The sequence below is a fragment of the Pygocentrus nattereri genome, chromosome 20, assembly GCF_015220715.1.
Source record: "Pygocentrus nattereri isolate fPygNat1 chromosome 20, fPygNat1.pri, whole genome shotgun sequence".
Lineage (NCBI taxonomy): Eukaryota > Metazoa > Chordata > Actinopteri > Characiformes > Serrasalmidae > Pygocentrus > Pygocentrus nattereri.
This window is the reverse complement of record NC_051230.1, coordinates 20,023,140-20,044,251: the sequence shown is the minus strand read 5'-3', so window position 1 is coordinate 20,044,251 and position 21,112 is coordinate 20,023,140. Positions and strand designations below refer to the sequence as shown.

The 21,112-nt window shown below is 42.0% G+C and overlaps 1 protein-coding gene across 1 annotated transcript in view; it reads right to left on the bottom strand.

Annotated features, from left to right (window-relative positions):
- The window catches only part of gc (GC vitamin D binding protein), a 65,637-nt gene that overhangs the window by 9,775 nt on the left and 34,750 nt on the right, over positions 1 to 21,112 (bottom strand). The window contains exons 5-8 of the mRNA XM_017695508.2: positions 8,537 to 8,669; positions 2,939 to 3,027; positions 2,364 to 2,490; positions 1,592 to 1,794 (exon numbers count right to left, since the gene is read on the bottom strand). Of these exons, the coding sequence (XP_017550997.1) occupies positions 1,592 to 1,794; positions 2,364 to 2,490; positions 2,939 to 3,027; positions 8,537 to 8,669 (552 nt within the window). The remainder of the gene's footprint in view (positions 1 to 1,591; positions 1,795 to 2,363; positions 2,491 to 2,938; positions 3,028 to 8,536; positions 8,670 to 21,112) is intronic.

The following is a 21,112-nucleotide window of genomic DNA, read 5'->3' as shown; positions in this document are numbered from 1 at the left end:
ATAAATTAATCATGGCCTCTCTGTAGGCCCGTCAGACTATCAGCATGGTCTCCTCCTTTCTTGTCCACCCATGCACGCAAGTAGCTTTATCAGCCTCACACAGCACATCATAGCCCACTGTGTGTATTTGCACTAAATATTGTTTGCTACGTCTAGGTGCTGGACTGAAACCAGCACCCAGTTTTTTAAACTGGTCACTGACCATTATAGTGGAGATCAGGCTAATCTCTTATTAGTGGTTATCAGGAATAACCCATATTGTTAAGTAGGGATGCATAATGATGTTGGAAACGTCTGCAGATATTTGCTTAAAAAATATTGCCATCAGGCAGCTGTTTAGATTTGACTGTTATTTTAAAGCAATGATAATGTATTTATTGTACTCTAGAACAGCAGAACGTTGAGTTGACGGTTGGTTTCTTTGCTAAAAGGCATATTGTTTATGATGTGGTCCCAATTTCTACAATTTATAGATGGTTATGTATTGGCACCAGCCGCGGCCCAGAGTTCCATTATTGTTAGGTGGTTAATCAGGACAGTTGTTCTGTTGGGAAATGGAAAAATATAGTATGTTTTGCAAAACTATGCATGTAGAAAAACCAAAAATGATGTCGATACATAAAGTAGGGGTGTAAAAAAAAAAAATCATACGGTCATGCAATACATTTTCCATTGCTGCAAAACTAAGGACTGAACTAATTCAGTTTCCATTCTCAGTTTACTAGAGCACGCCCTTTTTACAGCATTTTTACATTTATTTTTATAAATTCATGAGCTACAAGCTTATGTATTAGCCCAAACCAATATACGCATACAAGTAGAATCTTGATTCTGCTCTGGCTTCTCAAGTAGAGAGACAGCAATATTTTCAGAGGACGGAGACTCTGCCCTCATCATGGGTTTGGTCATGTGTTTTTTTAATACTTCATACTGTATCAGTATCAAAATGAGTCCTTTATTTATTTGCTGCAGTCTGTTGAATGTATTATTTGATATCTGTGCAGTTTGGATTGAAAGGCTCAGATTGAGTGATACAGTACTATAAGTTGTATTAATGCTCTAATTAATACTAATAATTTTCTGCTAGTCTTGCTTTATGACTTTCTGGATGGCTCTGTGGTAGGCAATGAAATTGTGGATGGTAAACATGCTTATGCTAGTGGCTTGTTTACCAAGGTATGGAGATCAGGTGTACACTTGAGCTGGAGCTTTATGCTAATGTGGTTTAATTGAATATTCAGCATATGTGCATATATGTGGGGAGTCTTTTTGATCATATTCAAATCCACAGAATGAATAATCTACCGTTAATTTGACTGGCATGTTTGACAGAAACTTGCACTAGTTGTGGAAAAAGGGCTAAAAATGGTGCAAGTTTAAAACCACAGTTGGGGATTAGTACGGTGACATTTGTGTAAATGAAATGTTACAATATGTAAATAAAATGCTAATATTACAATAGCAGTAATGATTGTATGTTGTGAAGGTATACCCTCATGACTACTGCTTTTTTTTCATGTACGTGAAACTGTGGCTGTTTTTTTCCCTCTGGGGATGTGAGATACAGGATATGATATGATGACCTGTGCACCTGTCAGTGATGTCTGGTTGATCCTTTTCGCAGAGCTGCGCACTGGAGACTTGAGTCATGTTCAGTGATTTTGGAGGCTCTCTTTTCAAGTTGTCCACACAGGTGAGGGTGTCTTGTGGGGCCTGGCTGCAGCACCTTTGGAATTCCTTAGACATGGTGCCAAGTATTGATTCCTTGCAGAGGACCTTTTGGAAGCTGGTGAACTGCCAAAGACAAGGAACATAGGAACTCAGCCTGGATCTGCTGTTGTGAGTGAATAATTTAGTGAACTCTTCCATCAATGACCTGAGCTGGGAATTTTGCTTCTGCCAAAGAAAAATCAGCCACTGCCTATTTACCGAAATATGGCACGCTTCTCTGTTTGGGAAAATTACTCCTCTGTTAATAATTCTCTTTTTTTGTCTACTTGGCAGTTTTGATGTGATTGGTGTATTGCTGAAATTGTGCTAGAGCCAAGAACTGAAAAATTGACAAACATGAGTGACATCTGCTTTTATTGTCAGAGGGTGAGTTATAAATATATGAGGGTGTAATGAAAATATATTACGGTGGGTCAAACCCTTCAGGGAATGTGAAGTTATGCCAAATTATGGAAATAAAAGGACATTCAGTGCCATTGGCTGAGGGTTGGGAGGCAAAGCCATGTCAGGTCCATGCATATCTCTGGGGCAGTCTGGCAGGACTATCCAAAAACACAGCTGGTTGAAAGACAGAATAGAAAACAGTAGGAATAATGTGTCTGGGACAGTAATTCTAAGCCTTTGCTCCTTACCTCTTCAATGACACATTGAGACTGGGGTTGTAAACAGCATTTTGCAAGCCCAGACTGGAAATGCTTAGAAATGGTCGATGCATCTTCAAACGGTACCCTCAGGAGACTTCCAAAAAAGGCAGTCAGTCTGCAATTAGAGGCAAGAAGTTTATAAGGCAATGTTTTAGTAATGTGAATGTTGTTCAATGGCATGCAATTTCAAACTGAGACAAATGAGAGCAGCAAATGCACAGCTTGTGTAACTGTGTGATGAGCTAATGTAAAACTAAGCTTTATGTCATCTGATTAGCTTGAGACATTATGCTTATAAAATTAAGAATTGAAAATTATCCTCACAGAACAATTTAATGTGCTGGAAACGGTTTATATTCGAGTGAGTACTGCAGAGATCTTGAGAGAATTTAGATTAAGATTTAGATAAGAGAGCTCAATGGACCTTTGAGTGCACCTTGCTACTCATTTCTAGGTGGAGTCTAATTCCGAGTTAGACCTTCAGCATTTTGAGCATGCATTGATTGCTTAATGACTTTTCCATACTACTGAAAGTGGCAGGACTGTTAAAGCAGGCCATTTACCCGGTTTGGTAGGATTTCAGGTTCACTTGGTTGTTACAGACATGGGAGAGAAATCTCAGGAAAGTGGTTGAACTCCTCTGCTGATACCTCTGCAAACAGAGAAATGTACCTCTGCAAATACACAGTTTATTGAGTTGTTTGCCATTGATGTGTTTCTGTTTCTTATTTGCCACCGCTACTGCCATCATGGTCATAATCCAAGAAGCATTTTTATCTCTCTTCTTCTCTTTCTTCTCCTCATCATTATCATTGTCATCAGCGTTATCATCACTTCTATAACACATCTTTATCACCATCAACAACAAAATCAACAATTTTACCACCATCAGTGACATCATTTGTGTCAGAGGGCAGGGTTAATCCTCCCCTTTTGGTCTAATTAAACTAGAAACATCTGATCAGTGTATAATTAAGGTGTTTGGAATAGGAGGTGGCAGTGGGACCACTCTTGGTTCCAGGCAACAGATGGAGAAGAGCATCAGCAAGCTTTGTTGTCCATATAAAAGTGTGGAATCAGCTGTGCCTCCTACTGTTCCTACAAATCCAGTATATGATTACATATTGTTTGCATTGTCTATAAAAGATAACAGCTTCCATTAATGTAAACTGCAAGTCTGTATAGCAGTACAATGAATATATTATGGTATCAGATGATACTAAAGATTTGCAATCATAAAGTTAATGATCCTATTGTTTTGGGGTGCTGCTACTCTGTTCTAAAAGAAAGTCTTTCAAATTTGATAGGACTTTATTTCTGTTCCACTATCTAGAAACTTACTATTAATGTAGTTGTAGTGCATTTTGAGCTTTGTATTTTTTATTTCAAACCAATCTGAATCACCCACAAATTGGTATGCAGTTTTTAAATCACTGATATTGACCCCCATACTGCAACAGGTGGATGAATACAACTTTGTCTTTGCATAGCGTACAAGGCACCAAAATAGAGTTTAGTGTACAGCCCTGTGCAAAAATCAGAGATCATCCTTCATTTATTCAATTTCAAGTCAAAACAGCCATTAAGTATATGATTTTCAATTTGCAGTATGAACAAAAAACAAACAAACAAACAAATCGCTGCTGTCGGAACAAAACCTCGTATCTCCAAAATGGTAACTTTACAGGAGAAGGAAAACACCTACTTTACTGTTAAAGTAAGTCAATGGAACCAGATTTTTTTCCGCAAGACATTTTGGGTCATTTCATTTAGTACATTCATCTTGAAATTTACAACCGAACATGTAAAGGGTAACATGTATTTTCAAATTATGTCAAAAACTGAAAGACAACAAATTTTCTTCAGACAACAGCGACATTTTTAACACACAATTGCACACCCAAATGTCATGTTTCTCAGTGTTCAAGTCATTTAACATATGCATATTTTACCTTTATTACAGCTCTCATTCTTTTTGGGAGAATTGCTTTCTCTTTATCAACGAAATGTACAGGCATATTTTTCCACATTCAGTCTTAGAAGTTGGTTGCATTTCTCGGCAGGTCTCGGCTCTGTGGTAGCCAATTCATTGTTCTGAGGACCACAGCAGCTTTATTTGTTGATTTGGAAATCCCACAGCATTGAGTTGTCTTCTCATTGTGCACACATGTCAAGCTCCAGCCCTCCTGGATATTGCATTAAACACACCTGATTCTCCTCACCAGCTAATTAGCAAGGCTTTCATGAACTGTATTCAGTGTTAGATGAAGGTAAACGATAATCTCCACTGCACTTTGGCCCGGAAGGTTTCCAGTTTGACATGCCTGTCATAGTGGATGGACAAGCACCTTTTGGATTTTTTCATATCTGAAGCAAAAGTGCAGCTTAATTTTTTTTCTCTATTTGATACCAGGTCTTGCATTGTTCTTCAGAATCCCATTTTTTAAATAGCTTTGGCAACTGTATTTTTTCCTGCTTATTTTCCTTTGATCTCTACTCTTCTGGGAAAGCTTTATACTGGATGTTGGAACAGTTCTCTAAAGATTTCATGGATTTCATCCATGAAAACATTAGTGAGGTACTGATTTTGATGATTAGTTCTGAATCATTACTCCATCACTGCAGACAACACTCAACCCAGAGCATCAGTAATAAGCTGATCATACAAACTAAACGTAAAGAATCTCCTATGATTAAACAAGTACTTCAGACTAGAGCAAGTAAGGATTCCACTGTGGCCATGAGGCCAAGTATTCATCTAAATTTTACATCCTGTGTGCCTGCTGGCAGTTTGGGCAAAGTTTTACTTGAGAGAGGAAATTACTATTCTCATGTTCATAGCCTGCGCAGTTTATTGCTCATTAATCCACATCGTGTTATGCAGGAAGCCACACATCCCACCCTCGCTCTACTACACTTGCAAATACAGCATGTGTGTGTACAACAACATTCATGATGCAGATGTCCCCTAGACAGAAAAAAATAGCTAGAACGACCAGTACTGCATGTGTTGATTTTGAGAAAAGAGCTCAGTAACACCCATCAGCTCCGGTACAAGATGCACAAACATTTCATGAATGACATGTGATATTGCACCACTGCCGGGAACTTAATCAAGAAATGGAAATGTTGTTATATTTGCATTTTGAATACTCTTTATACAGCATGACTGAACCCAGTCCAAAGCATTATTATACAGAGCCTTGCAAAAGTATTCAGACCCCTTGAAAGTCAGATTTAGAGTCAGATTTCTATCTATTGGGCTCACCGATACTGTGCTTAAGTGGTTCTCCTCCTATATCAATGATCGCTCCCAGTTCATCCGCCTCAAGAACTGCCAGTCATCTATGTCCAAAGTCATTTGTGGCATTCCGCAGGGCTCTGTTCTTGGACCTCTCCTATTCATAATTTATCTTCTCCCAATTGGCCAAATATTTAGGAAATTTAAAATACATTTTCATTGTTATGCTGACGACACCCAGCTTTACCTCTCCACTAAACCCAACGATACTTTCCCACCCTCCTCTCTGTTAAAATGTTTAGATCAGGCAAAAAAATGGTTCTCCGAAAACTTTCTACAGCTAAACACCAATAAAACTGAAATTCTCCTAGTAGGAACTAAGAACATCCTTGCAAAAAGTCAGTCTTTCACTCTGAATCTTGATCATTCCACTGTCTCTCCGTCCTCCCAGGTTACAAGTCTGGGAGTTGTTCTTGATAGCCATCTCTCCTTCAAAACACACATTTCCAATATCACACGCTCAGCCTACTTCCATCTTAGGAACATTAACAGACTGCGTCCATTCCTCAGCCAATCCTGCACAGCTATTCTGGTCCATGCATTAGTAACATCGAGACTAGACTACTGTAATTCTATTCTTTTCGGCTTACCTCAGAAACACTTACATAGACTCCAGTTAGTTCAAAATTCAGCAGCTAGGATCATCTCCAGGTCGCCTGTAACCGAACATATCACCCCTGTCCTTAAAGAGCTCCACTGGCTCCCTGTCAACTATCGGATCCAGTATAAAATCTTACTAACTACATTCAAAGCTCTACATGGACTTGCTCCCTCTTATATCTCTGATCTCCTTAAGACATACAGTCCTGCTCGCACCCTCCGATCCTCGTCAGCTGGCCAGCTCACTCTCCCTCCAGTCCGCTTGTCCACCGTGGGAACTAGAGCCTTCAGCCACTCTGCCCCATCTCTCTGGAACACCCTTCCTACCCAAATTCGCAATATTGATTGTCTAACTACCTTCAAATCTCGGCTTAAAACCCATCTATTCACACTTGCATACTCCTGATTCCTCATCTTCACTTTTCTCTGTTTGTCTTGTTTCTCGTCTGGTTGAAAGTATTTGAATGTATGTTGATTTGTTTATCTGTTTATTTGTTTTTTGTTTTTTATCCTCTTTTATACTCTACCATTCTTCTTTTAACCGTTGTAAGGTGTCCTTGAGTGCTTTGAAAGGCGCCATTACTAAATAAAATGTATTATTATTATTATTATTATTATTTCACTGGATTACAAATGCCACTTTGATATTTTGTGCTGTCCAACAAAATTAATTGAAAGTGATATTGGTTTTATTCTGGTGCTGTGGAAGCTCCAAGTTTACACTTATGAAAGATATTGCTGTAATGTGAAGCAAGGGAAGCTGCATCATACCACTCAGGCACTGCCTAGACAGGTCTGTCTGTCAAAACTGATTGTCGGAGTAAGAAGGGGACTTCTTCTGAACGAAGTCTTCGTAAAACAATCACGTTGAAGGAGCTACAAAGCTCAGTGGATGAAAATGGAGAGAAGGTGCACCAGTAAATGATAAAGAGCTCTACATACAACCGGCTTGTTTGGGAGGGTGGCAAGAAATAACGCATCAAAGCACATCTGGAGTTTATCAGAAAGCATCAGTGACCCAGCTGAAATGGACAATAAGGTTTTGTGGTCAGATGACACAAAAATGCATTTTTTGGACCAAATTAAAATTGCTGTGGGTGGTGCAAACCTAATATTGCCTGTTACTCAACAAACACCATCCCAAGAATGTAGCGTCATGTTCTCGGGATGCTTTTCTTCAGCAGGGACTGTGCATCTTGTTAAAATTGAGGGGCAGATGGATGGAGCAAAACAGAGGGAGAAGCTGCATAACAACCTGCTTCAGGCTGCTGAAAGTAAAGCTTGGAAGAAACTTCAACTGTCAGCAGGACAATGTCCCCAACCACAAACAATGCAAGAGTGGTTGAACAACACAAAAGGTTAATGTTGTCCAACAGCCAAGCCAAAGTCTAAATCTCAGTCCAACTGATACAGTTTGAAAATTGTCCCCAAACATCCAACTTTAATGCATGGCTGAGGTACATTCAAAGCCATTATAAAATACCTGATATACATTGGACTAATATTATGCATGAATGCCAAAGGTTCTCTATTTTGTAAAAACGGTAAGCTCGAGGGTGTGTTACAGGGATTTCACGCTGCTCTAAGTAATGCAAATCCTCAGAAATGCACGGAGTCTTGTGGCTTATTGATATAATGTCATTTTAGTTTTACTAAAATTTCTATGTATAGCACGTTTGATTTTTGCAATGTGTTTTTAATTATAATGTGGGGTCATATCTGCCACTATACAAGCACATTAACGTCACTGTTTTTCAGTGTAACAGGAATAAATTTAGTTTAAGCCATTTCTTCTTGCAATTGTGTGTTTTCCATCATTATTAGGACATGCTTTACTGGATACTGTCTAAGACAGTCTAGTCTTTGTTCTTGTTCTAGGAAAAGTCCATTTTGATTATTACGTTTACATCCACATAGCTGTATTCTAGGCACATATTGCTGGTGAAAAGGCTGAAAAACAGACACATTGAACTTCATTCAGTACACTTACACACCTTATGATCTTTCTGCAAATGCAAAGTCCAGTATAAAGCTACAAATGGTTGCTTATGGTAACATTGTAGGAAATAGTGCTTGTTATCTTGTCCTTTGAAACAACAGTCCCCTCTAGCATGTGAGCTTTTGGCTGTCATACAGTAATTACCTCTCTTTACTGCTTATTATGTTCATGTCCATTACTCCTTCTGAGCATTTCCGCAAAAGTAATCAAGCAAAGAGCGGCCAAGAAAAGCAAGAGTAAAATAGCCCTTCTTTACCATACCTCTTTGAAGAAGCAAGGCTTGGAGACATTTGGATTGCAGCAATTCTCGGCCATCCTCACATGGTTTTGGGTTGTGTTGACGACGAAACCTGCGGGAATATTCCAGTGTCTCCGGGCAATCTCGTATACATACCTAGAAAGCACAGATGGTGAATGCTTACTGAGCATCAAAGTGCATCAAAAGATAAAAAGGCATCCAGGAATGAGAAATTAAAATGGAATCAAATCATGATTGAATGTTTTTTTAGTGTTTGCACGATAAGAACTAAACTGCTAATGGTTAATATTTAGCTCATGAATATTGAGCATATGAATAGTCTCTAATGGGATCATTCTAAAATGATCTTGCTGTAGATTAAGCAAACCTTCACTCCGTATGTCCAACCCGCTGTAGAGAGGTTTGCGACATCGCCTAGAAGGCACGTCTAATAAAAAAATCTTGTGAAAGAGAATTTGAATTCTTCCACAAGACGGGATATGCTGGACAATTGGCACTTTTGATATTCCACTCAGGATAATGACCATGCTGGATACTAAGCTACCACACATTTCTAGAAACCTTCAAATGTGTAGGTCATTTTGTAAGTGATCTTATCAGCAGGTTAGGAATAATCAATGCCCAGTGTGTGTTCAGTGACTGTCCAACAAAAAAAAATAAGTTTTTGCTTTATTGACACTTTTTCTTGTCACTGCCAACCTACAGATGGATGATTGAGAGAAGACTCATAACAAGTGCAGACGCTCCCAGACAGGTAACATCCTACTGTGCCCTGTGGCATGTGGACAAATGCTGAACAGGCCCAGTTGACCTAATTTTTTTTATCAAGATGCCAAGAAGAAAAGATCTAAGTGACTGGATTCATTATTGAGTCAAAGGGACTGCTCAGCAGGCTACTGTTTCAATAAGACCCATGACTAAAGTGATATTTATATCTATAAGACATCAATAAATAAGGTTGAAAATTAGGGTTGAAAGTGCACATTCAGTGACTGCGATGCTCATGGTTTAATGTGATATGTAAGGAACAGTGAAAATGTTCCATCATCAGAGCCTATGTAAAGGTGCATAGCTGCTCTGGCTGATTATGGTTGCCCAATACTGTAAGAAGACACTTTTTTTTTTTTTAATAGCCATCCAGTGAGAAGCCCACAAAACATAGCCCGATTATTGGTCTCAACACATCCTTGTTGACTTCCTCTCACCACTTTGGTTGAATGTCCACTTTAGCAGCTTGGTTCGTCCAAGTAGTAGTTCACTGGATGAACTTTCTACACTTCTAATTGCTCCACAATGCTTTGCATCATGTCAGGATTTCTAGTTCAGAGCAGCATAATATGTCATCTTCTTCCAGCCGCTAGTTTCTCTGTTTTGCATCAACGAGTCTTATTCTTGTCCTTGATCTCTTGTCTATCAACAATTTTGCATACTTTTCTGACTATGATTCTCACTTTCCTCAGTTCATTTTTGCTCCTTTTTTAGATGGACGAGATAAATTAGGACATATATAAGACATCCTCAACCATCCTGTAGGTTAACTGTTGAATTAATAACTTCATTTAAGCACATAAATTCCATTATTTGTTGAAGACACTGGGAGACCTCTGTCCTGTTCTGCTTCAGTGTGTTCAATTAGCTGTGTTCCAGTACTCGCCACAGCGCATTGTACAGCAAAGTGTGAACTGTAAAGCAATTTAACACTCTCCAAAAGGTGAAGCAGCTTGCTATTTTCCAGGGCTCAGAACTGTGCCCTCCTGTGTATCATTGAAAGTCGCTGGAAAAAATAGAGAGAGACATAGAAAGAGACATCTTTCACATTATTAAGAGGCCCAGATACAATTATCACACTTACCTACTTTGTAAATAGCTTTTACTTTTGGGGCAAAAAAGCTGTCCATGGCATGAGATTGCATTATTTGATTCATCACAAACACACATCTCAATTACAACAATGATTCTTCAAACAACCGTCCGTTGAAAAGTTCTTTTAAAGAACCAAAACATGTTTTTTTCTTCTGTGGCATCAATCCAAAGAACCGTTTTTGGCGCCTTTATTGTTAAGAGTTTGTAAGAAAATATTATTCATTTTCCCCTCCCATCTAATCAAAATTATGCAGGGAAATTTACCTTTCTTGTTCTTCAAAAGAACATATCAGCCCTTTCTTTGAATTTAACCTTTTATTTAACTAGGTTGGCTCAAGGCTATTTTTGAAACAGGTATTGGCCATTGAAACAAATTGGCCATTGTTGCATTTCCAGCAATACCACAAAAGGACACCGTTAGTCTATTGTTCAAAGGTCAAATTGTACTTTTTTGGACAAAGTGGAAAGAGGGATGCAGTATAAGTATAAAATGTGAGAGGAATGCAAGAGCAGGTCCTGCATGGCATTAATGAGAAAGCAAAATGAGAGCAAACTGAAGCTTAGTTTGTTTAACCCTAAACTAATCCTGACAGGATCTATTTTCTTTAATAATCACTGGTTATAATGAAGGCTTGTGCTGGTACAATAGAATGCAAAACAAGTTCCCTGCATTTATGGCTCAGAGAAAAGTCACAGAAACCACAGGATCTGAAAGAGCTTAGTGACAGTGACATGTGAGCAAATGCAAATAGAAGCTGCTGAAGAAAGCTTCTAGCAGTCAGTACTTTTAAGTTACTTTATAAAATAAAGTAAAGTAACTGTCAAGCCTAAACTGAAATGTTTTCTAAAAAGACTTTTGACGAGGTTGGGGTTCGGACTGAATTTTGCCAGTGGGATGCTTGCTTATGTAGTTCATTGGCTAGATCATTGCTAGCCTTGCAACCAGACTGTTCTACTCATTCTCTAACGGTCTGGAACTTCAGACTGTCTCTGTGTTACACCATGATAAATGGCGTTCCTGTGGCTAATTTTGTTCAGCCCAAACCATTCTCTACAATATAATTTCCTTGTTCTTTATCAGTCTCATCAGTCTCTGCTTCAAGATGTTCTAGACTCATGTCTGTTGTATAATACATGTAGAATGTGTGGCATGTCATCTTGTTTCTTTTGTTTTCTGCAAAAAATATATATTATTGCAGTATATATTATCAGGCTCAGAGAAAAGTTGAGTAACAAATTCTGAAATTAGAGCATAAAGTTGCTGGAGATTCTGCATTGAATGCCAGGATTTCCTGACTGGTAGAGCTGGAGCAAAGCATGTTCATTTGTATCTGGTACTTGAGAGGCATCATTGCCATTTCTGCAATCAAATGCAAAATGATGGTGGAGCACAATGTTTGTTAGGCCGGTCGTTGCTCAAAAGTGCAGAATTCATTCATTTTAACTGCATCTTTTAGGGTTCTTTGGAGTGATGGCACAGACAAATTATCAGTGGTTTCCCAAAGCTGGACTGAACAAACTAAAATGAGATTGGACTACCTCCGAACACACTCTCATAAGCTCCCTTGGAAGCCTGATCCTTGTAGACAACCAATCACACTGGGGGGTTGGGGGTGTCTCACAATAAATGATAAGGTGATGAGGGTCAATTACAGTCAGGGGAGGTCTGGGAACAAACAGCACAGTGATTTAAGAGTTCTGTTCAGGTAGCAGTGTCCACTGAACAAACTCAGACCACCATGTCATTCTGGCCATAAAGAGATTGTTTCAGTTTCTTCAAAGAAATACTGTTGTAAAAATGATGTGACTGAGAAGAACAGTTGAAAAGTTAAAAGAACTTCCACATATTGTAAAAGTTCTATATATAATTAAAGGTTTTTCCAAGGAACTATTCATCCATGTAAAGAACCATTGAGAGCCTTTATTTTTAAGAGAGTCATGCACAATTTTTTTACACTTTGGTCCAAACATGAGGTGTTTCTCTAGAACACAGCACAGCAAGTTGGCCAGGTCTTTTCGTTTCCAACTTACATTCCTTTTCCAGAAATTGTTGACTTTTTGGATTGGTCTGGAGAAACCTCAGCCTTAATGAAAAGATCAGTGATCCAGGAATTAAATGCAGTGGTCCCAGAGATGGCTTGGCATCTAATGCCAGGCGATCAAACCAATTTTGCTCTATTTTTTCCCCCCTTTGTTTGATCAAAAGCTTTTCTGTCCAGTTTGCTTGCCATTACGGTAAAGTGGAAGATTAGAGGATGTCTTTATGGCTGCAGAACACCAGGTCTTGTGATGTAAGGAAATGTCAGTGCACATGCACAAAGCTAAATGCTTGAGGGGACCAGCATCCCTTTTAATTGGGCTCCTAGAAAAGCCATGAATGCCACATTTTACAATGATTTTTCTGGGGGTTCATTCTATGTCAAATCACCTGAAAGAAGAGCTTTTGACATTTGCTTTCAGAAATCTTGAAACCACTGAATATGAAGTTCAAAGCAATGCGGGTATCCTTTCAACACTGTGTGTGTGTGTCTGTGTGTGTGTGTGTGTTCAGAGGAGTCTGAAGGAAGGGGATGGTGGTGGTAGGGTGGTGTAATACCAGCAAAATACAAATGACATAAATGTTCATGAAGTTTGTTTTGAGAAGTCCTCAGTTCACCTCAAGTCATATGATCACTAGTTATTTTGTCAAACCTGGGCCACTTTTGAAGTAAACTGCAGAAATGCAGAGGAGGAGAAAGTCAAGGGAGCCCACAGTACTAAATGATAAATTATTTTTACCGAAAATTGAATGTTTACATTATTGTACAGAATGGGAAAAGCAGAATGACGCACTGAACTAGTTTGTCATGATATAGAAATTTCATTGGTCATCTCAATGGCTATGTTCACATCAGTTTTGAGCCACTTTCATGTCTATCATGTCTATCAGACATGAAAGCCTGATACACTATATTGCCAAAAGTATTCGCTTGTCTGCCTGTACACACATATAAACTTGAGTGAAATCCCATTCTTAATCCATAGGGTTTAATATGATGTTGGCCCACTCTTTGCAGCTATAACAGCTTCAACTCTTCTGGGAAGGTTTTCCACAGGGTTTAGGAGTGTGTTTACTGGAATTTTTGACCATTCTTCCAGAAGTGCATTTGTGAGGTCAGACAATGGAGATGAAGCAGAAATGGATTTGTTGAGTAACAGCACTAATGAATTTGTTTTTTCCTTTAAATACTACAACTAAAAGGGGCACATACTGGGTACACTGCATTCTGCAAAAAAAGAACAGTTCTCTTAAACAGCTTTACAATGGTGTATAATAAGTGATTCTGCAGGTATTTTTATGTCAGCAATGGAATTCAAGGCACTGCTTCTGGATGTAGAACCTTAAAATTAATAGAAAAGGTTAAAAACAAAAATGATTTGAATTGTGCTGCTTGTCCTTCAATGTTTAATTCAGTGTGAAGGATGACTTTAGTATGCATGTGTTTTTTTGATTTTCAAAATTTGATGTAGTTTTTTTTTGGTCTGTAAACTTGTTGGATACACATGAGGTGCCTTCCTCAGCTACCTTAGCAGGTAGCTGTAGCCTTAGGCCAGGAGCAGATGTCATCAGGTGGTGTCCAACCTTCTCTGGGTGTTTCGGCCCTAACCACGACACCCTCCAGTTGGTAGGCCAGCAGTGAGTGGCCAGCTCACTGCCCATCTACTCCCGGCTTCCAGCTTTCCTCCTCTCTCTTACTCCAAATCCAGCATGAGGCACGTTCCGCCTCCTCCCCCATCCGGCGAGCTGTTTGCTTTTTACTTTGCTCATCCATTCCTATGGCAGAAAGGAAACTCCATGCAGACCTGGCTGGAAAGCCTCTGCACCCTACCTCCACCGGGAAGACCCATGTCTGCCAGCCTCTATCGCGGCAGTCTTGGGCCAGCAGTTGGTACTTTGCAGCCTTCCTTTCGTGGGCCTCCTCACAGCCCTCCTCCCATGGTACTGTCAATTCAACCAGGATTATCTTCTGGTCCTTGGATGACCACAGCACTATATCAGGGCGGAGGGATGTTTGCACCACTTCCGGAAACTGCAACCTCCTTCCAAGATCCACCCTCATCTCCCAGGAACTTGCAGTGTGGAGAATGCTAGTTCTTTTCTTTTTGGTGGTTTGTGCGGGTCTAACTCCTTCCTTGACAAAGGTGATTGCTCTCTGTGCGGTTGTGTGGGCTGGTCTCTTCTTAACCCTCTCCCGCTCTATGGTATCTGCCAATGAGAGGAGTACTTTGTCGTGGCGCCATCTATACCGCCCCTGGGTTAAGGATGTTTTGCACCCAGACAATATATGGGCCAAGGTCCCCCTCTTGTCGCACAGCTTACAAAGCGGATCCTCTCTTAGACCCCACGTGTGCAGATGTACTGGGGAGGGGAGGGTATCGTAAACCGACCGTAAGAGGAAGGAGATGCGATAGGGCTCCAGGCGCCACAGATCCCTCCATGTGACTTTGCGCCTGGGCAAGTCCCACTTTGTCCAGGCCCCCTGGGAACCTTGCTGCACTGCTCTGGCTACTCGCTTCTCCTCCTCTCTGCTCCTTACTTCCGCTTGCACCATGCCTCTCCTGGTTTTTGTGTTTGCGCCTCCCCAGGTTTGAAATTGTGCAGAGCCGAGGCCTTGTCGATGGATGCACTGGTTGCCAACTATATCCCGCAACTTCAGGGAGCTGACCGCCTGTTCCACAGCTGCGTTGGCAGCCCACTTGCGTCCTGACCTAGTTATCATGCCAGCTTGTCTGATGAGGTCGTCATTGGAGTCCCCCGGACTTAGGGCAACTCTGCATTTCGCCACCTTGTACTCCTCTACTACTGAAGACAAGGGGAGTTGCAGTTGACCAGACCTGATGTAAAGGCCCACTGATGAGAAGCTTGGGGGAATGCCTAACCACCTTCGCAGGTGCTTGTTGATCCTTCTCTCAATGACCTCGATGGTAGTCATGGGAAACTCGTAGACTGTGATTAGCCAAAGGAGCTTGGGCAAGAGGCTGTATTGATACAGCCAGGTCTTAAACTTGCCCGGGAGTAAAGACTTGTCAATCTTCTTCAGCCACTCCTCGGTCTGCTTCATCGCCTCTGCAACATTGGCACTATCCGTCAGTGACACGTTAAACCACTTTCCCAGGCATTTTACTGGGTTGCCCTCGATGGGTGGAATGACCTCACCCTGGACTTGGAGACTAAACCTGCAGGTGACTCTGCCCTTCTTGATGACCATACTCCTGGACTTCCTGGCCTTGAACAGCATCCCCGCCCATGAGGCAACGCTGCCCAATGTATCCAGCACCCATCTTGCTTGGACATGCGTCACAGTGGTTACTGTGATGTCGTCCATAAATGCTCGCAGCACTGGCTGCATGACGCCAGTCTCCAATCTAGGGCCCCAGGTTATGCCCTCTGCGGCGGATAACAGTATGTTCATGCCCATAATAAACAAGATGGGGGAGATGGTGCACCCTGTTGGAATCCCCTTTTGGAGGTCCAGCCAGTTGGTGGTAAAGAGTGCCGATGTAAACCTGAGTCGAAATCCTGCAAGGTAGTTGGTAATCAAACCTCGGATTGCCACAGGAATGTAATAATGGTCAAGTCCTTCTTGGATGAGATTGTGTGAAATTGACCCATAAGCATTGGCTAAGTCTAGCCAGACGACTGTTAGGTCGCTTTTCTTCCATTTTGCTTCTTGGATCAGTTGGATAATCATCGAGGTATGTTCCAGACAGCGGAGAAACCTGGGATGCCACCTTTTTGGATGGATGGATTGATATAATGGTTTTGCATCATGTAGGAGGTAATTCTTCGTGCCAGAACAGAGAAGAAGATCTTACACTCTACACTCAGAAGAGAGATTGTTCTGAACTGGGAGATTGCAGAGGACCCTTCCTCTTTCGGAACAAAGCATCCCTCAGCCAACTTCCAGCTTGATGGAATTGTCCCCTTGGCCCAGATCTTCCTCAAGATTTTCCACAGCCTCTTAAGAAGCTTGGGGCATTTCTTGTATACCTTATATGGTATACCACTTGGGCCAGGGGCAGCTGATGCTTTGGCCTTACGGACGACGTCCAGAACTTCTTGCCATGTGGGTTCCTTTGCATTCAACTCAGTTGTTGGCTTCTCAGGCCTTGAGATATTACAGTTGGCCCCTAGACCCTGACTCCTGTTAGGGTCGCTGTGAGCTTCCGCAAGGAACTCTTAAACCTCCATCTTTGAGCTGGAGAGTGAGCCAGATTTTTGTTGGCATAGAAGAGACTTTGCGAAGCTGTATGGATCCTTCACAAACTGAACTCTTCTCCTTTCTTTCTTCCGACGCTGCTTCCGGATGTGTTCTGCTCTCCTGACCCTGCATAGCTGTTCCCGGAGCTTTCTTGTTAGGTCTTTGATGCCTTCCTTCTCGGTCGGTGAGCTGTTCTTGAAACGCTTGTTAAGGGCTTTTATCTCGCTTCTTAGGTGGTGGATCTCTCTCTCCCTCCTATTTGGCTGCTGCTGTAGTTGACGTTGGCCTTTCTGCACCATAGTGCCAAAACGTTCTTTGGCAAGGTTGTATACTATGGTTATTAGTGCGTCGATCTTCCTATGAGCTGAGCCTAATACAGTTGCTTCCAAAATACCTTCGAGGTCGTCATCCAGCTGCATCCAAGTATTGTTGTCTGCCATTGTAGGCCATTTAATCCTATCTCTCCTTGCCAGTTGGATTGGGGTGGTTGGAGGGGGGTTCACATGAGCTGGCCTCTGGTGCTGGGGCAGTTCAGTTGCGGAGAGATCTTCAGCACTGTGGGGTGCTTCCTGGCTGGAGTTCTCCTTCATCTGACCAGACTTTGGGTCTGTGCGCTGCTCCTGAGCTGCAGATGTTCTGCACTTGGACCTACTCTGATGTTGCTTTAGTCCTCTGGTGCTTTTGCAGATCTTCCCGCAATGGCACCTAACAGTGTATTCCACTCCAGTCAATGTAGATTGCTTGAGCTTTATCAAAGTCATGTTCCGTGTCCTGGCCGATACCGGTGTGTCCGCCTCATTGAGTCTCTCTTCCGCCCCCCCTCTCGGGAGACTCTGGGGGTATTGTTCCTTTAGTTCCTTCGTAGCTTGGATGGTGCCCTCTTACGAGTGCTGCACACAGGATTGCTAGCCCTGTGTGCCCGCGCCAGACTTTCCTGGAGGTCAGCTGTCTCTCCAGCGTCACCAACCTTTCTCGGTTGTCATCTAGTCTAATTCCCAGATGCCACTGGTAACCCAGGGTTGACTTGTTGGATACACATGAGGTGCCTTCCTCAGCTACCTTAGCAGGTAGCTGTAGCCTTAGGCCAGGAGCAGATGTCATCAGGTGATGTCCAACCTTCTCTGGGTGTTTCGGCCCTAACCACGACACCCTCCAGTTGGTAGGCCAGCAGTGAGTGGCCAGCTCACTGCCCATCTACTCCCGGCTTCCAGCTTTCCTCCTCTCTCTTACTCCAAATCCAGCATGAGGCACGTTCCGCCTCCTCCCCCATCCGGCGAGCTGTTTGCTTTTTACTTTGCTCATCCATTCCTATGGCAGAAAGGAAACTCCATGCAGACCTGGCTGGAAAGCCTCTGCACCCTACCTCCACCGGGAAGACCCATGTCTGCCAGCCTCTATCGCGGCAGTCTCGGGCCAGCTGTTGGTACTTTGCAGCCTTCCTTTCGTGGGCCTCCTCACAGCCCTCCTCCCATGGTACTGTCAATTCAACCAGGATTATCTTCTGGTCCTTGGATGACCACAGCACTATATCAGGGCGGAGGGATGTTTGCACCACTTCCGGAAACTGCAACCTCCTTCCAAGGTCCACCCTCATCTCCCAGGAACTTGCAGTGTGGAGAATGCTAGTTCTTTTCTTTTTGGTGGTTTGTGCGGGTCTAACTCCTTCCTTGACAAAGGTGATTGCTCTCTGTGCGGTTGTGTGGGCTGGTCTCTTCTTAACCCTCTCCCGCTCTATGGTATCTGCCAATGAGAGGAGTACTTTGTCGTGGCGCCATCTATACCGCCCCTGGGTTAAGGATGTTTTGCACCCAGACAATATATGGGCCAAGGTCCCCCTCTTGTCGCACAGCTTACAAAGCGGATCCTCTCTTAGACCCCACGTGTGCAGATGTACTGGGGAGGGGAGGGTATCGTAAACCGACCGTAAGAGGAAGGAGATGCGATAGGGCTCCAGGCGCCACAGATCCCTCCATGTGACTTTGCGCCTGGGCAAGTCCCACTTTGTCCAGGCCCCCTGGGAACCTTGCTGCACTGCTCTGGCTACTCGCTTCTCCTCCTCTCTGCTCCTTACTTCCGCTTGCACCATGCCTCTCCTGGTTTTTGTGTTTGCGCCTCCCCAGGTTTGAAACTGTGCAGAGCCGAGGCCTTGTCGATGGATGCACTGGTTGCCAACTATATCCCGCAACTTCAGGGAGCTGACCGCCTGTTCCACAGCTGCGTTGGCAGCCCACTTGCGTCCTGACCTAGTTATCATGCCAGCTTGTCTGATGAGGTCGTCATTGGAGTCCCCCGGACTTAGGGCAACTCTGCATTTCGCCACCTTGTACTCCTCTACTACTGAAGACAAGGGGAGTTGCAGTTGACCAGACCTGATGTAAAGGCCCACTGATGAGAAGCTTGGGGGAATGCCTAACCACCTTCACAGGTGCTTGTTGATCCTTCTCTCAATGACCTCGATGGTAGTCATGGGAAACTCGTAGACTGTGATTAGCCAAAGGAGCTTGGGCAAGAGGCCGTATTGATACAGCCAGGTCTTAAACTTGCCCGGGAGTAAAGACTTGTCAATAAAAAAATTACTTGTCTTACTAAATAGGCCTTTAAGTGTGATGCATAGCAAATCGTAAGAAAGCTTTCATTGGATAGAAAATGTCTATCTAATGTCATTAGATAGATATGTCTTGATATATGCTATATGGCTAAAGATATCAGAACATCCCTCTGAATTATTGTGTTCAGGTGTTTCAGCCACACTTCTTGCTTGTTGTATAAAATAAAGCACATAGCCTTGGTTATCTTAGTTTAGCTTATAAATAATAAATGTGTAAGATATGAAGAAGATAAAAATGCACAGTTGCAAAAAAGTTATTTTGCATAAAAGCAATGCTGTGTGCATGTGTAGCAGGAGAAAAACAGGTGGGCTCATGGTCTGAAAACTGGTCTGGAATGGTCTGGAAAGTCCCACTCATCCAGCCAAAGACCGCTTGTTCATAATGCTACCTTATACTTTACTGCCTGGCTCATGAGTAAACTGTATTGAGGGCAGCCTAACTACTATGACCTAAAAGAATAACATTAACCCATCAAAAAAAGTGATACATTCAATTTACTTGATTAGTATGTTTACATAATTTCCTCACAAATAAAATCGACCAACTTCTTTCATCTTCAGTTTACTTTCAGCAGTAATTGTGTTGAGTAAAAAACATACTTCACTATCTGGCAATCTGATGGATGAATCTGGGTTTGGCGGTTGTCAGGAGAACACTACCTAACAATGTGTAGTGCCAACAATAAAGTTTGATGGAGAAGGTATAATCGTCTGGGTGCTGTTCAGGGTTTGGGCCCCTTAATTCCAGTGAAGGGTGATGTTAATCTCAAAAAATCTTGTGGAAAGTCTTCACAGAAGAATGGCTGTTATTACCACAAAGTGGAGGCAAACAACATTTTAATGTCTGTGGTTTTGCAATAGGATGTCCAACAAGCTCATTTTAATGAGAGAGAAATATGTGGCCACTCTGCACCTGAAATGATTGTTTGATACATTAATGCATCAGATTATCACACAAGTTGCAGATAGCTCCCCAACTAACTGTGTACTTGAAAAAATGCATGAGACAAAGTTCTTTCCCACCAAAACATTCTACTGAAATTCTGTTCCAACTATGAAAATAGAGTTTGTGACATATGGAATGTGTGTGCATGCTGTGGCCGCTTCAGGGCATATTTTGTGCCTGTCTTCTCACACCTACAGTCATGGGGAAAAAAGTACACTCTACTTCTATGCTGTTATTTATCAGGGCCTACATCACAAATGTGTGGTCCTTATGAACTTCTACAAACAACAAATAACCTCAGGTGACCACAACAGGCTTCAATATGTAGTCTTTCTTTTTTCAAAGCATAAACCAACATTCAGAAACCAGGAAGGAAAATAAGTGAACTGCATGAACTGCAGAACTCTCTCATGTTGCTTTGGAAAAATTTTGGTACATTCTTTTTCCCATGACTCCACATCTGGGGCTGTTTCATGAATTTTGCCACTTGCAAGCAGAGATCAGATTACTTTAGCTGAGTGTTTCACAAAGAAATCATAATTCCAGGCAATGAACACACATCACAGGGCACCTTCATGTAGCTTTTCACCAGCAATCAGTCACTGATTATAGTCTGAGTTCAGCTGAAACTCTGCAGCCAACGTTTGAGACCATGCAACCGGCTTATTATTTCAAATGTAAATTACTCAGTAAGAGTTTTCAATAGGCTAGATAAGCCATTTTTAGTCAATAATTATTCCTAGAAGTCCATGACAGGGATCACTAAGTAAACAATAAGAACAGTCCATGTCCTTACATATAAATCTAAAGCATTATTATCAGTAATTCACAGATTTATTATCCATCCATCCATCCATCCATCCATCCATTTTCTAAGCTGCTTCTCCGTCTGTTGGTGGGGGGGGGATTTGCTGGAGCC